The sequence below is a fragment of the Panthera uncia genome (assembly GCF_023721935.1).
Source record: "Panthera uncia isolate 11264 chromosome C1 unlocalized genomic scaffold, Puncia_PCG_1.0 HiC_scaffold_3, whole genome shotgun sequence".
In the NCBI taxonomy this organism is placed as follows: domain Eukaryota; kingdom Metazoa; phylum Chordata; class Mammalia; order Carnivora; family Felidae; genus Panthera; species Panthera uncia.
This window is the reverse complement of record NW_026057584.1, coordinates 59,154,889-59,170,888: the sequence shown is the minus strand read 5'-3', so window position 1 is coordinate 59,170,888 and position 16,000 is coordinate 59,154,889. Positions and strand designations below refer to the sequence as shown.

The following is a 16,000-nucleotide window of genomic DNA, read 5'->3' as shown; positions in this document are numbered from 1 at the left end:
GACACTCATATACCCACCACTCACATTTAACACTTTGCCATATTTGCTTCGCACTGTTTAGTTTTAAAGAAAGAATCAATGAATGATAGAGTGGGCGGAAGCCTGCATCTCCTCTTTTTTCTTCCCTCCTTGAGTTTACCTCTATCATATTTTGTTTGTGCATGTTTTTATACTTTCACAACTTAAATTATGTTTCTAAAATTTGCATAAGCGGTACAATTTGCAGAAATGTTTGCAATTTGCTTTTTCATTCAACATTAAGATTTATCTGTATTGAGGTAAGTAAGCTAGGTCATTCATTTGAACTACTGTTCAAATGCCATTGTATGAATATGCCACTGTTTATACATCCATTTCCCTTCTGAGGGGCATTTAGTTTATTTGCAATACTTTTACTATGATACACAATGCTAGTATGAATGAACCATCCATCCCTCCAGTGCCATTAGCTCTATCTTCAAAATAACATATCTTAAATCTGAGCACTTCTCCCCACTCCAAAACTACTCTAGTCCAAGCCATCATTTTCTCCTCCAGGGGCTCCTAAGTGACTTGAGCTTTCAATTCTGCTCCCTTTCAATCCACAGTTCACACAGCTCATGAGGTCAGATTGGGTCTGTCCTTCATCAAAATCCTTCCCATTGTACCTACGATGAAATCCAAAGCTCTTCCCAAGGTTAGGAAGACCCCACACGATCTGGCCCCTCTCCCTTTCCTTCCCTAGCTCTCTAGTCAAGAATACTTGGCTTCTGGGGCACCTGGGTAGCTCAGGTCACCACTCATGGTTTGTGAGTTCAAGCCCCACATCAACTGGCTGCTATCAGCCTGTTAGCATAGAGCCTGCTTCAGATCGTCTGTTCCGCCCCCTCCACCCTTCCCCCACTTGTGCTCTCCCCAATTAAAAAAATAACAAATAAACATTTTTAAAAAAAGGAATATTTGGCTTCTGCTGCTAGCTGTCTTACAGAGCCTTTGAATCAGCTGTTCATTCTGCCTGAAGTCAGCACTTCCCTCATTTGTGTATGGCTTGGTCTCTTGCTTTATTCAGGCTCCTGATCAGATAACTCCTCAGAGAAGCCTTTCCTGTTTTTCTTATCTGAATACCTCTTTCATTTCGTTTCTCCTTATCCTGCTTTTTTCTTCTCAGAAGTTATCACACCTGAAATTATCTTGTTTACTTCTGTTCCTCCACTAGAATGTAAAGTCCCTGGCCTTTGTGTCCCCAGTTCTCAGAATAGTGTCTAGTGTAACAGGCATTGTCAATACTCAACCTGAACGAATGAGACAGCACCAGCACAAGACTCAACATGCACATTCTCCAGGACACGATCTTAAAAATTTTGTTGATGGTGAAGCACAATATGAAACACACAGTTATATGAAGCACACACCCAAAGTGACACAAAGTTTCAGAAAAACAATACTCAGACTTACTACTCCTAAATTTTTTTTACCCAATTTCAAAAAGAGAAAATGTGCTAGCTGTAATCCAGTAAATTGATTTCACAATTCACCTGCAGTGTGAAAAACTTTGTTTGCAACTGGAAGTGGTTTTGCTGGGTTTTACTAAAGATTTCTGAACTGCCCTCCAAAGTAAAATAAAATTACACTACTAACATCATTGCAGCAATTTCCTCATATCCTTACCAATACCTGGTCTTATCAGGCTTTTCCATTTTCGCCAGTCTGAGTGGAACTATCGCTTTGTTTTAACTTGCATCTTCCTACTTACTAAAAAGACTGACAGCTTAACCTTAAAAAAAAAAAAAAAAATTGTGTAAACTAAATTACTTTCTAGTGCCCCAAGAGATCTAAGAATTTTCCTATCAGAACTTTTCAGAGTTCAAGTGGCTTAATCTTCCCTTACTTTATGCATTTCACAATTCCAAATTCTCACATACTTAAATTGTAGTGTCACAAAACTGTATCCCCAATGACACAGCACTAACCACAATTTTAGTTCTTTCACCATTTATATGGTTATTTACTCAACAGTTATTGACCCCCCCCCCATCCCCAACACTGCCAAGAATTTCCCCAAACCGCCTCCCCTGGCGCCTACCTTCGAGACCATGAGTTCTTTGTCCCTTGCACTGTCACAGAATGACCATGGCCAAGGCGTTAGTTTTAGAAAGACTCTTAGACTCCGACCAAGACCCTCCCAGTTCTTCCAATCCATTGTTCTCTAGCATTACTTGCTCCCAAGTTTTTGTATTCAATACATCCAGAGAGGAACGCGGTGTATTCACGCATGCTCTCTTACTGCAAAGGAATTCTTCCCCCAGAGAAAAGTTTTTTAAGGGCGAAAATTCGAATGTTTTCATTTCAAGCACTTGTTTTAAATGAGAGATTATAATTAGGGTTTTTTAAAGCAACCCAAATTATTTTACTTTTTCTTCTGAAAGCTACTTTATTTCTGCTCTCTACAAAAAACGCTTAAAAAGTCACACCTTACTGCGTCGGAATGTCAGGTTTGATTAAAAAGGCAGATGAAAAACATCTCACGTTCATTCCAATTTCGGTAATTATAAATTCTGACAAAAAATATGATCGCCAAACCACATTAATAGCCTTTAGGTTCTATCCCGACAGATAAATTCTAAAGGCTTTAGAATCCCGCAGATAAGTCTTAACTAATAGCAACCCCTTTTTTTCTAATTTCAAAATCACAAGGCTTATGTAAAACGACAACACAGCTTCGGGTGCTTTCTGGAATGAAACGTCAGGAGTTACCCCATTTAATCGCTTCAGATAACGATGTGGTTACCAAATACGAGGTGCCTCACTCAGGACAGCGACTGGGCTAATAAAGATTGTAGTTCGTGCTTAATTCTTTGATTTTTATATCTAATGACGTAAACCGCACGTCGCAATTAAAGTGCTAAATGCCAAGATCCCCAAGACTCCCGCGCTGCTCTCCATTACCCCGTATCTGCACTTTTCCTCTCTCAGCCCGGAATTCATGCAAATCAGCCTGGTAACCCCGAGGCAATACGAACCTCTTTCGCGCCATTCGCTCAGGACCGTGCAGCGACGTAAAGAGAGTGGTCCTGGAGCTCTAAAAGGGTCGTTTTTCTACGGTGGCTTTTGGAGATTCCTAGGTTCTTGCTCGAGGTCATAATATTTGGGGGGTGGCTTTTTCCCCCCGGCGCCGAGTACATCTCGCTCCTGGACACGCGGTTACCACAGCTTGCAGGACCTGCGCCCCAACGCGGGAAAGCCGGCCGGAGTCCCCGCCCCTCCGGGCCCGGGTCTGGGCGCCCCGCCCGCCTGCCGCATCTCCTGCTCCTTCGGCTCACTGGGACCGCGGCTCGCGCGGTGCTTCGCTCTCCCAGCTCTGAGCGCCGGCCTGGGCACCCGCCACCGGCATGGACGCTCGCCGCGTGCGGGTGAGCGCTAGGCGGACTAACCCGAGGGGCGGGTGCGGTGGGCGCTGGGCGCGGAACGACTCCCTCCAACTACCGCGGACGGAGTTAACTGGTGGCCGTCTTGGGCGGCATCCGTTTAGGCAAACCCCAGGTTTTGTGCATTTTGGGTAATTCGGTGCGCGGGGCCGGCGCCGCCTCGTGCGCAGGCTGTTCGGAGATGTGAGCAGTTTGCAGGGTTGGCCGCGCCAGAGAACCTGAGGCCACGTGCGCTCTAAGTGCACGTGCGCCCGGGGCCAGACAGTAGCCGGGGCTGGCGGGTTCCCCATTGTGTCTGCCGGCCTGAGCCCGGACGGAGAGGAGCGCCACCCTCCCTGCTCCCTGCGGTTTGCCCTGCAGCCGCCCAGCCCTTTCCAGTGTGCAGCCATGGGCGGGCGGGTGGCTCGCTGTGGCTTGACTTGTGCGCAGTGGGGCGGGGGGGGAGGGGGACCTTGGACGCGGTCCCCACGGGATTTTGCGGCTGCCACACCGGCATCCGCTTCTAACCGCCGAGGGTCGGTGGGTTTGAAGTTTAAAGGTGTTGCAAAAACGGTCTCTTTAGAATTTGCGTTGCACACGTGGGGGGAAGTGTCTCTAGTTCAGGGTGGTGGTTAAGAGCACTTAAAGGATCTGGTGGTCCAAACTGTTCGCCCACCATTTGCTCGCTTTCCATTCATCAGCCTTACTCGCAGCTGCAGGACGTTGCCCTGAATGGAACGTTACTTTTTGCTCTAACGGAAACCGGAACGTAGGATCTGCCCCAGGAGAGGTTAGAAGATGGGGGCTGGGTGAAAAGGAAGAAAGTGACATGCTGAAAATAAATACAGATTAACACAAGTGGGGAAGCTGGGGTTCTCGTGGGGGTGGGGTGGGAGTGGACGTGTTGGGGGCGTGGTTTCAAAGACAGCTCTGCTGGGTGTAACCGGGCGTAGCTTTCAGGTAGAAGAAAGCCTTGGGCAAATTGGGCTTGGAATCTGACGGACCTGGGTTCAAATGTGGGCCATCCTGTGACTTGAGTAACCCACTTCACGTCTCGTGCCTCAGCTTTCCCGTCTGTTAAATGGGAAGAACGACAGCACCTTTGTTACAAGGAATTAATGTGAAAACATGCTTAGTGCCTGGCAGGAAAATAAAAACACCTACTAAATGGTATAGTTACCGGCCTGCCGGAAAAGTTCAACTTAGCCATAACCATTTGCCTTTTTCTATGTCTTTTCCTCCACCTGTTAACTGAGTCTTGGCATGTGCTGACTTGTTAAAGCCCAGCATATGTTTCCCTGTCGGCTTCCAGTAGACTGCCTGCCTTGAGGCTGTCTTGGGCCTTTGACTGCTTGCAGGTAGATTGATGAGTAAATGGTGATAATTGCTGCAGCAGTGCAAGGTGCGCTGCTGTTTTAGGAGATTGCAGAATTGGGTTCTCCTGCCAACTGTGTCAGCTTGGGCGCTCTATTTCACCTCCCTGGAGCCTTGAATTTCCTCACCTGGAAAATAGGGTGTTTCTGAGAACCCTTCTAATGGGTACTAGTTCTACGTATTATCACATTTTCTTCCCTTTCTAAAAGGACAAAAGACGTCATTTTATTTGCAAGAGATTGAAATGAAATGCAGAATGTTAGGTGTACAAAGAAGGTCAAGAGTGTTCTTTCCATGGGGCGCCTGGGTGGCTCATTCGGATTCTTGGTTTCTGCTCAGGTCATGATCTTATGGTTAATGAGTTGGAACCTCTAAGCTCCCCTCCCCTCTATGGGCTCTGCGCTGCTTGGGACTCTCTCTCTGCCCTCCCTGCCAAGTAAATAAATAAAACTTAAAAAAAAGAAAAAAGAATGTTCATTTCACCTGACACCACACATCTTGGCATTATTTTGTGGGACCCATAGCAGAGCTTGCCTTCCAAAGTTTTCAGTGTGAGGAATCACTTTTGTTGCACGGCCATATTTAAGAAAATTAAAATACAGGATCTAATACAACACTTAAGGAATCTCATTACATATTAAGAAATGGCAGAAACTGCTGTTTTAACAGGAGATAGACACCAATTTCATTTTTTTGTGAGCAATGCCAGGTTGTTCGGTGTTTAACAAGTAATCTACAAGTAATTTGTGACTTAACAGAAGGACTTCTAAAAATTTAAGACTTGTACAGCAAGGAGACGGGAGAACTGAATATCAGGCCAGGCTAGTGGAGCGCTGAAGTGGAATCAGGCATTCTACCTGGGTTTGGAGTACTGTTTGACCTTTAACTTGGCTCCTTGTATGTTTGTTCACTGAGTTGATGTACTTGATTTATAAGGACTTGTGCTGAAATCACTATACCCTTCCTGGTTGGAACAGGGCCTGTTTGAAAGCCTGCCATCTTGAAATAGAGGTGCTGCCCAGTTTTTGTAGTTTGGGAAATTAGCATCACAGTACAGAGCCCAAAGCTTATATAAAAAGACCTCATTAGGTTGATTTTGGCCGAGGAACTCTACCATTTTGTACTTTTGAAAATTTCCTTTTAGAAGTGCAATCTAATGTTTTTTATTAACAGGCAGATTTTAGGAGGTCAGCATGAAACCCCTTGGGAACTCAGTATAACTCTCAGCTTGGTGGGAAGAAAGGTGCACAGTGAGGTAGCCCTATAGATGTTTCATTATTTTGATAAATGTCCTTAACAATATCCCTTCAAAGGGATCCCCTTCCTTTTATGGTTTTACCAGGTTTTGAAAATATTTTTGTAGCATTTGCAAATCCTCCTTTTTCTGTATAGGGCATAAGAAATGGTAATATCGACTCTGCGCTGTTTCAACCTACTAAATTCAAAAATGATGTCTTTAGTTAGTGTAGTAAGTGTCCCACTTAATAGTATTGCCATTTTCCTTTGCAGCAAAAGGGTCACGGAGTAAAGAAGAACTTAAAGAAATTTAGATACGTGAAGTTGATTTCCATGGAAACCTCGTCATCCTCTGATGACAGTTGTGACAGCTTTGCTTCTGATAATTTTGCAAACACGGTAAGTGCTGCCTGAGAATAAACAGAATTGAGTCTGCAGTGCTCAAAATGCCCCCAAATGCTTTGTGCGTGATTAAAACTGCTTGCTTTTTGCCTGCATTTCTACACAGCCGCTAGGAAAATACAGTATGCATTGTAATTTCATTTCATTTTTTGCTGTGGTTCTAGGTAGTAATTGTTGGAGGTAGATTAGCTACTTATTCTATCCTTTTGAAATGTCGCCTAACCTAACATGCTTGATGATTTGCCATAACAACTCAGAAATCATTTGTAAACCTCTGAACCATTTTTCTTTGTAACAAAAGCTGTTCTCTTGTAGTGCACTTGTAAATGTGATTTGCTCTCTGCACGGTTTATGGAAAATTGGTTCTTGAAAAAGGGGGAAAATGCACAACCACATTTATTTATTTATTTTACAGAAACCTAAATTCAGGTCAGATATCAGTGAAGAACTGGCAAATGTTTTTTATGAGGACTCTGATAATGAATCTTTCTGCGGCTTTTCAGAAAGTGAGGTGCAAGATGTGTTAGACCATTGTGGATTTTTACAGAAACCAAGGCCAGATGTCACTAAAGAACTGGCCAGTATTTTTCATGCCGACTCTGACGATGAATCATTTTGCGGTTTCTCAGAGAGTGAGATACAAGATGGAATGGTGAGTTTGAGAACCAATATCAAGAAGTAAGGTGCATTTACAGGCATGACACGCTTGTTTTAAAAAAGTTTTTTTTCTTGTAATTTTCATTTTAGTCATGCCAGGAAATTTTGTTGACCTTTTTAAAATTTTGAGTTCTTTTCTTCATGTCTTACAGCAGTTTTTACTGATGTAGTCCTACTTGTAAAGCTTGAACATTTTGTAGGCTCTGAAAATCTTGGAAACTGGTAAGATAAAATTGACCGACCTCCAGATTTCTGTTGCCACAAAAATCTACCCTGATGATCAGAAGCACACATGTCCTCCAGATCAGCCACGTTCACATTGAAGTTCAAGTGCCCAGCCCAGTACCGGCCTGGCATGGGGCAGGCCTTTGGTAAATGTTGGTTCCCATGGTGGATCTCACATACATCTGCATCCAGAAAACCTGTGATAACTCATGTGCAGGAGTTCGAGTGCAGATAATGACAATTAGGACCCTTCACGCTTTGACTTTGGCTCCTTGGCTGGCTTTTCTTGTGCACGCTGCCTTGCCCATAACCTCTGTCATTCTGCTCAGGCCACTGCTGCTGCTGCACATCAGTCCCACTCTCCCTGAGCATACTGTTTAGTTCTGCAGACTCTTGTGAACAAGACTGTCTCAACAAAGGAAGCAGTGTGTTGATTTATAGTCAGGTGCGTGCTCTTCAGCTCATGGTGGTCTGATGTGGGGCCACTCCCCGGGGACCACACTGACCCTGACTTAAAAGGACACCTGGCCACGGAGTGTTTATCACTATCTAACTCTGTGGTAATGTAACATTTCCCCTAAGAAGTGACGGTGGTCCAAATCAGTGCATATCAGGAGTTATTACTGGTCTGCAAATACTGGATGTGACCCAAACATTGTCTACAGCCTGAGTCATTTCTGGACAATGTTTCCATTCTTTGTGGTTGCTGTTTGTTTCGATTAATAACATGCCAATCAATTAAAAGTCTTAAGAACTCATAAAAGTTTGTCATTTTCTCCTAATCATGCATACGAAAAGTACATGAATACTAAAAGCTGTTCAGATTTCAGAAATGTTTGAATGTTAAAAAAAAAAATGGCTCTTCCATTTCTGGGACTTTTATGAGTGATATTTTTTCCTTTCTCACTTTTTTTCAACCATCACCACAGTCGATTTAGAATGTTTTCATCCCCTCCCGCAAAACCCTGTTCCCATGAACATCCTTTCCCAATATCCTCAATCGGCAACCACCAATCTATCTTCTACTGTTAGAGGTTTGCTATTTTGGACAGCATATAAATGAATGCAGTCTTTTGTGACTGGCTTCTTTCACTTCACGAAGTGTTTTCAAGGTTCTTCCATGTTGTGGTATGTGCTAGTACTTGATAACTTTTTTACTGCTGAATGATATTTTCTGAAAATACTACATTGTATTTATCCTATTCATCAGTTGATGGATTTTTGGATTGATTGTACCTTTTGGCTATTGTGAATGGTACTTCTTTGAACATTCATGATCAAGTTTTTGTGTGGACATATATTCTTGGAGTATATATATGATTGGATTATATAGTAACTCTGGCCTTTTAATGAACTGACAAGCTGTTTTCCTAAGTAGCGGCACCATTTTACATTCCCACCTGTAGTGTAGGCGGGTTCCAGTTTCTCTATATCCTTCTCATACATTCTTGTTACTGATTCAGTTCTACTAGTAGGTAATGAAGCAGTATCTTGTGATTCTGATTTGTTTTTCCCTAATGGATAATTTTAATACATCTTTAATGGTGGAAATTTACTTTTGGAATCTCCTTTTATTCTCTTTCTCTAATTTTTAAATTTTCAATAAGATGATTAGAGAGCTATCTAGAGTAGTCAAATTCATAGCGACAGAAAGTAGAATGGTGGTTGCCAGAAGCCAGGGGTGGAATGGGGAGTTAGTATTTCATGGGTACAGTTTCAGTTTGGGAAGATGAAAAAGTTTTGTTAATGGATTGTGGTGATGGTTACACAATGTGAATGTATTTAATGCCACTGAACTATACACTTAAAAATGGTTAAAATGGTGGGGCACCTGCACGGCTCGGTCAGTTAATGGTCCAACTTTTGATCTCAGCTCGGGTCTTGATATCAGGGTCAGGAGTTTAAGGCCCGTGTTGGGTTCCACGCTGGGTGTGAGGCCTACTTAAAAACAAAAACGAAAAGGTTAAAATGGTGAATTTTTATGTCACATATATTTACTGTGAATTTTTTAAAAAGTAGATTAGAGAACAAAGACCCCTTTAATATAGTTTAATGCTATAACCACTGAAACCATGTTTATGGGAGAGCACAATTGTAGGAATTCTTGTAATAAACCAAAGGTCTATTTTTTTTAAAGAAATTAAAAAAGGAGCTAGGAATTTCACATTTCAAAAAAATGACTCAACCACTGGCCTAAGGGCTATGAAAATGACTTGTAATGATGTGTCTCAGATAGGCTATGTGAGTTAACACTCAGATTGTTGTAATTCCTGATTTTGTTACCCAGAGCTATCAATTACAATTGACAGTTAAAGTATTCAGTTAAAATTTATTTGATGCCATTGTCTCTTGTCCAAAAGGAATTTGGTAGTCATACTGGTGCAGCCTGTGGGACAATCAGCAAGTCATTAACGATTCTATTGTTCCCACCCAATTAACTAGAGACTGCAGTCAGACCACACTGGCTGCAGGACCCGAAGCCAGTGCAGAAGGTCGGGACCCCTCCGCGTGGCCATGAAGTTTCCAACTCAGAACACCAGGGGAGCCGCCAACAAGAGAGCAGCACCCCCAGAACCCTCTGAGAATTCTGTGACCGATTCCAGTTCTGATTCAGAAGATGAAAATGGCATGAATTTTTTGGAGAAAAGAGCTTTAAATATAAAGCAAAACAAAGCAATGGTAGGTATCTGACTTTGTGCTAAAATTCTTCCTGGCCTTTCTCTAAGCTGCTTGTTGCTTATATCTGTCCTAAGAATTATTTTCAGTGTAGCTGTGAAGTCTTCATAAAATATGCTTTAAGACGTGCTTCTTTTTCCTAAATTCCTAAAAAATTTCCTTAAAAAATCTTTTTTAATCATTAAAGTCTTGGTAAATGTATAAGTTAAATCAAACTCGAGATGTGCTACTGTAATTTCATTTTTGGCAAGTAACCTAAACTAATAATTTCTGTTGAATTTCTTCCCTTTTTAGCTTGCAAAACTAATGTCAGAATTAGAAAGTTTCCCTGGCTCATTCCCTGGAAGGCGTTCCCTACCAGGCCCCAGTTCGGTAAGTGTGATCCTAATTTGTATAATAGTATTATGGACAGGTCTAATGTAGATTTGTTATTTTAAAATCCAATTTCCTTATTTTGTGTAGTCCTACAGACAAAGAGGAAGTAGAGAAAACCTTCTAACCGATCTCTGGGACCTCTTCTGTACATCCCAGGGCAGGTGGGGCCTCCCCAAGCCATGCTTCTGCAGTGCTTACACTAACCCTTTGGATTGGTTCTTTCTCTCCTTCCCAACTCAGCTAAGCCCCTCAAGCACAGGGAGTAAATACTGAAAAAAAATTTTTTTTTTCTTAGCATTAGTATATTCCTTCTACATAATAGATGCATAATAATAGGTTTTTAGTAACTGAGAATGAGAATAAAGAAGGAAAAAACAATTTTGTTTTTTAATGTTTGTTTAGTTTTGAGAGTACATGCAGGGGAGGGGCAGAGAAAGGACAGAGGATCCAGAGCAGGCTCTGTGCTGACAGCAGCAAGCCCGACCCGGGGCTGGAACTCCCAACCCGTGAGATCATGACCTGAACCAAGTCAAACGCTCAACTGACTGAGCCACCCAGACAGCCCAGAAAAAGCAATTTCTTAACCAAGTGATGGTCTACTATATGTGATTCTTTTCTGAGGAACTAAGCTGGTGCAACTAAGGGGAATTTGGGGTGCATGCTGTGGTACAAAAGGAAAGACTTCCTTTCCCCACCTCTTCCTGAGGAAAAAGGGAAGAAGCAAGCAAGAAAAAGAAGGAAAACCATATACATACATTTTTCTCTGGCTCAATATAGAAATAGTGAGAATGTTTCAAAGCTCGAGATGTTGTAGAAAAGGTGGTGGTGGTGGTGGTGTTGTTTTTGGTTTTGGGGAAAACAAGAACTATTCTTTCATCTTCATTAAGTGGAAGAATAAGTAGATGATCTCTCAGTTTGAGAGGAAACAGCTTGGTATTAGAAAAGCAGAATTATGGCGCGCCTGGGTGGCTCAGCGGGTTGAGTGTCAGACCTCGGCTCGGGTCATGATCTCACAGTGTGAGTTCAGGCCCCGCATTGGGCTCTGTGCTTAGAGCTTGGAGCTTGGAGCCTGCTTCAGATTCTGTGTCTTCTCTCTCTCTGCCCCTCCCCTGTGTACACGCGCGTGCTCTCTCTCTCTCTTTTTCTCTCTCAAAAATAAACATTTAAAAATTTTAAGAAAAAACAATTACAATAGGTCTATCATTTGGGGGCTCATTTTCTCATGAATTCTAGAAAGAACAAAGAATTAGGAAATGGAGCTCTCCTTTTACTTTTACAAAAACATACTTAAAGAGAAGGTGCCACAGAACCCTCATTCTGGAATAAATGGGTTCCATCATATGTGTTTTGTTTAGCAATCAAAGACAACCCGGAGGCGTACATTCCCAGGTGTTGCTTCCAGAAGAAACCCTGAACGGAGAGCTCGTCCTCTCACCAGGTCAAGGTCCCGGATCCTTGGGTCCCTTAGTGCTCTGCCCCCAGAAGAGGAGGAGGAAGAGGAGGAAGATAAATTCATGTTGGTGAGAAAGAGGAAGACCGTGGACAACTACATGAATGTGAGTTCTCCACATTTGTGCTCGCCCTTCCGTTTATCGCCTTCCACAGGCCCAGCGTCCGATACACAGCACAGGGACACACGCAGCCTCAACGCCAGATGACCCGTGGTAAACATGCTTCTCAAACCGTTCAAAATTGTTAATGCCACATATGCTATCAAATAGATGGGCTTTGTTATTAGATGAGCAGGTCAAAGGTTTCTTCACCTTTTCTTAATGTCGGAATCATTTCCATAATGTTGTCCCCAATATCCTTAGTAAACTTAACAACTTGCATCTTCTCCATAAGCTCTAAAACAGATTTCTAGGTTGAATTCTTTGTGGAGAAATTACAAATCCTGTATCTGAGATTCAGAACTGGGGAGCACCAGTAAGAGCGCTATTCCATGATTTTTGTCATGCAGGAAGATGACGTGCCCAGAAATCGTCGTGCCGGATCCATGACCCTCCCACATATAATTCGCCCTGTGGAAGAAATTACAGAGGAAGAGCTGGAGAACATCTGTAATAACTCTCGAGAGAAGATCTATAACCGTTCATTGGTACAAGCCTCTAAATTGTTATCTGTGAACGTGAATGTCTGTGAGAGAAAGGATAGCTTCTATCCTTAGAGTTTTGCTAATGTTAAAGGTCTCACCATGTGGGATATGTGCCTGTGTGGTTGTGTTTTTTTTTTTTCTTTTCATAGAAGAAAAGAGAGTTTTTAACATCTTTGGAATATAGACCTCTTGGTCTGCAATAGTAGTATTTGCTTAGTAAGCCTTTGGTAGCAGTTGATCTTTTCTCAATTTAGAAATTGATTCAGCCTATGTCTACTATATACACAGGTGCTGGGTGTATGGTGGTATACTAAAGATAAAAAAGGATTTGGGTGGGGTTTTGGTTTTTTTTGTGTTTGCATAAGATGTTTTAGGAGAGAACACTAGTGTTGATAATATTAACTATACCATGTGCCAATTGAATGAAATCAGTACGCCTGAAATACTTTTCATGTCCTTAGCATAAACCCATGTATGTAGATTTGAAATAGGATTCAAAGACGAATTGTCAGACTCCATCCACAAAGAAGGACATTCTTTATGCTATTTCTCTAAACAAAAAGCAGTATTTTGTTATTTTTTTCCCTTATTTGCCTCTTTGTAGGGATCTACTTGCCACCAATGCCGCCAGAAAACTATCGATACCAAAACAAACTGCAGAAACCCGGAGTGTTGGGGTGTTCGTGGCCAGTTCTGTGGCCCCTGCCTTCGAAACCGTTATGGTGAAGAAGTCAAGGATGCTCTGCTGGATCCAGTAGGTGCCTCGAAGGGGTGGTGCTGTGGGCTTGAAGGTCAGCCACGAGTTGAAAGGGCCCAAAGGAGGGTATTCATGAGAGGACTGAGCCCTTATTGTTGTGGGGCATACATATTTCAGGGGAGGCCGATGAATTCATAGTGTTGGTGCTAGGTTAAGTGTGAGCCCCTTTCCAGAGTTTGTGGGACCAGGCCGTTCAGGGGATGTTGATTCTGTTTACCCCTGCTATTGCTGTGTAACTTCCTCTGCTGCATTTCCTAAGAAAATAATCCTTCGAATGTAGGAAATGACTAATGGAAATTAATCCTATTAAAAAACTTATGAAAGGTTTTTCTATTCATAAAAAAAAAAAGATTTAAATGCAATTGATGATACCTACCTTAGATTAAAGAGAAATGGATAAGTAAGAGGAGGAAGGGAAGATTTGATTTAACTGTGCCTTTTCACAATTCTCCTTCAGAACTGGTATTGTCCGCCTTGCCGCCGAATCTGCAACTGCAGTTTCTGTCGGCAGCGAGATGGGCGGTGTGCGACTGGGGTCCTTGTGTATTTAGCCAAATACCATGGCTTTGGGAACGTGCATGCTTACTTGAAAAGGTAATTGGCTGGCTTTTCTCCCCTCCACACCCAAATCTTAACATTCATTTATGTATCTTAGTAAGAAGGTGATAGAAGTCAGAATAGCGGTTATCTCCAGGTGGTGGGAACCGCATGTTTTGACTGGAAACAGGCACATTGGGAGTCTTTTTGAATGTGAGAGACATTTTATATCATCATCTGGGTGGTGGGGACATGTACGGGTGAGTGTGTAAAAATTCAAGTTGTACATTTCAGATGTATGCACTTGACTGTTTTACAACTCAGTAAAGACATTTTTAAATAATTTTTCTTGAAGTTTACTTATTTTGAAAGAGGTAGAGAATGTGAGTCGGGGAGGAGCAGAGAGGGGGCGAGAAAATCCCAAGCAGGCTCCACACAGTCAGTGGAGAACCTGATGCAGGGCTCGATCTTACAAACCTTGAGATCATGACCTGAGCCAAAATCAAGAGTCAGACACTTAAACCGACTGAGCCACCTAGGCACCCCTCAATGAAAACATTTTTAAAACAGTGAATTAAACTTTCGAAAGAAAATTCTTAGGTCGAAAACCATATCCTGACGCGTTCCCTTCTCTCTTTCAGTCTGAAACAGGAATTCGAAATGCAAGCATAGCATTTAGAAGATCCACTACCCGTCTTCCACTGTGCAAATCTTCCAAATTCAGGTTTTCAATTTTGTCATGTGATTGGAACCTGAGTTACGAATTTTGATGATCAGTCTGTTCTGTAGGAAACGCAAATCAAGTTCTCTCACTAACAAACGCGTTTCTGAGCATCACAGAGGTATATCTCTAGCTATACTGTGCCCTCCTGCTGTTTCTTTGCTTTTTCCCCCACCCCTCACCCCATTCCATCCCCCTCTATTTCCAGTGGTTCCCTCCCACCATTTTGTTTCTGAATTCTTTTTGAATAGCAATTTTATGAAAGCATGTTTGATTTAACTGGCGTTGAAATCGTCCTGGAATCTGCCCATAAAACCAAGCACTTAGAAACAGTAGTAACATTAACTAACTACATCTATTGAATTCCAGAGAACAGCCCTCTAACTTGTTTACGGGAAAGCAGTGAGCACAATTTATGATTTATTGTTCATACTAGTTAACCTTTTCTAACAGAATCAAGGCACACAAGTCTTAAAACCATGTGGAAAAATTGGGTAATTGTTGGGAAATGGAGTATTATTATTTTGGATGCCTCTCATGAGAATATTCCATGTATCGTGCAATTGTAGTTTGCCAAGTTTATTTCCGTTCCTATGTAAGATGTTTCAAATTCCTGATCATTTTGCATGGAAAATTGATATTAGTACTAGTCTATGACTAGTCTTTGCAGTTTTTACATTCTTGAAGTTATAAACTAGGCACAGAGTTCATGTTCAGGTTTTAAGCACTTTTGTAACAATGAGAAGTGCCTTTTTGGAGTTGGGTGACTTTCAACAATTTGTTAACTTGACAACTCTGTCCTTTTAATTTCTGGGCAGAATTCATGTGTCGCCCCTACCCCCTACCTGACCCCTTTTTGCATTAGATCGTTTTGTAGAGGTGGAATCAAAGTGTCTTTGTCTATTTTCTTTGCATGTGTAGCCTATTGCTATGGCCATTCAGTGTTTGATGCCTAATTGGACATTGAATCAATAAATGTAAATAGAGCTTTTGATCTGTAATGCTTTTATACAAAGTTTTTTATTTTAATAATAAAATGTTATATTCTAACTTGTCTGTTTTCTTTTTTATTCTTTAATAATCTTAACTGCACTGAATCCTAATTGTCTTCTCATATTTAAACAAAAGACCATTTCTACCTTTTATAGAGTCTGCCTTTTGGCTTAAGTTTCTGAAGGTTAAGGGCCAGCTCTTTTGAACAGGACCTAGCTTGGTGATATAACCAGTTGCAGTGATCAGAAAATCAGCTGAGACAACTATAGATAGAAAATAATACATGCTCATGAAGTTTTACAACTTTGTTTTCCTTTCACCATTTGCCAACCCAAGAACTAACAGCAATTTCAAAATACCTGGCTTGATTTTATCAGCCATTTGAATATTTTTTAAGTTAGAAAAAAAGTTTTTTAAATTTATTTTGAGAGAAAGCGAGCAAGTGGGGGAGGGGCAGAGAGGGGGGGCGGGGAGAGAGCCTAATTTGGGGCTCTAACTCATGAATCATGAGATGCCCTGAGCCCAAGTCAGACACTTAGCAGACCGAGCCACCCAGGTGCCTGTATTTA

General features: G+C 41.9%; 1 protein-coding gene across 2 annotated transcripts; it reads left to right on the top strand.

The window, feature by feature from the left end:
- The first annotated feature begins 3,262 nt into the window (after nucleotides 1–3,262).
- CDCA7 (cell division cycle associated 7) lies at nucleotides 3,263–15,489 on the top strand. 2 transcript variants are annotated; one of them, XM_049615508.1, is made up of 10 exons: nucleotides 3,263–3,389; nucleotides 6,267–6,392; nucleotides 6,811–7,047; nucleotides 9,720–9,956; nucleotides 10,248–10,325; nucleotides 11,684–11,884; nucleotides 12,289–12,426; nucleotides 13,028–13,177; nucleotides 13,638–13,774; nucleotides 14,359–15,489. In XM_049615508.1, the coding sequence occupies exons 1-10, from the start codon at nucleotides 3,369–3,371 to the stop codon at nucleotides 14,387–14,389; spliced, it is 1,356 nt and encodes a 451-aa protein (XP_049471465.1). In that variant the 5' UTR covers nucleotides 3,263–3,368; the 3' UTR covers nucleotides 14,390–15,489. The 2 variants fall into 2 exon arrangements, with proteins under 2 accessions (XP_049471465.1, XP_049471466.1); XM_049615509.1 differs by lacking the exon at nucleotides 6,811–7,047.
- The last annotated feature ends 511 nt before the right edge of the window (nucleotides 15,490–16,000 follow it).

Bases quoted from the DNA above. Each gene is read 5' to 3' on its own strand.
- CDCA7 (XM_049615508.1), top strand. From the start codon at position 3,369: ATGGACGCTCGCCGCGTGCGG. The intron at 11,885-12,288 runs GTGAGTTCTCCA...TTTGTCATGCAG, and splicing joins CCGTGGACAACTACATGAAT to GAAGATGACGTGCCCAGAAA. The intron at 13,178-13,637 runs GTAGGTGCCTCG...ATTCTCCTTCAG, and splicing joins AGGATGCTCTGCTGGATCCA to AACTGGTATTGTCCGCCTTG.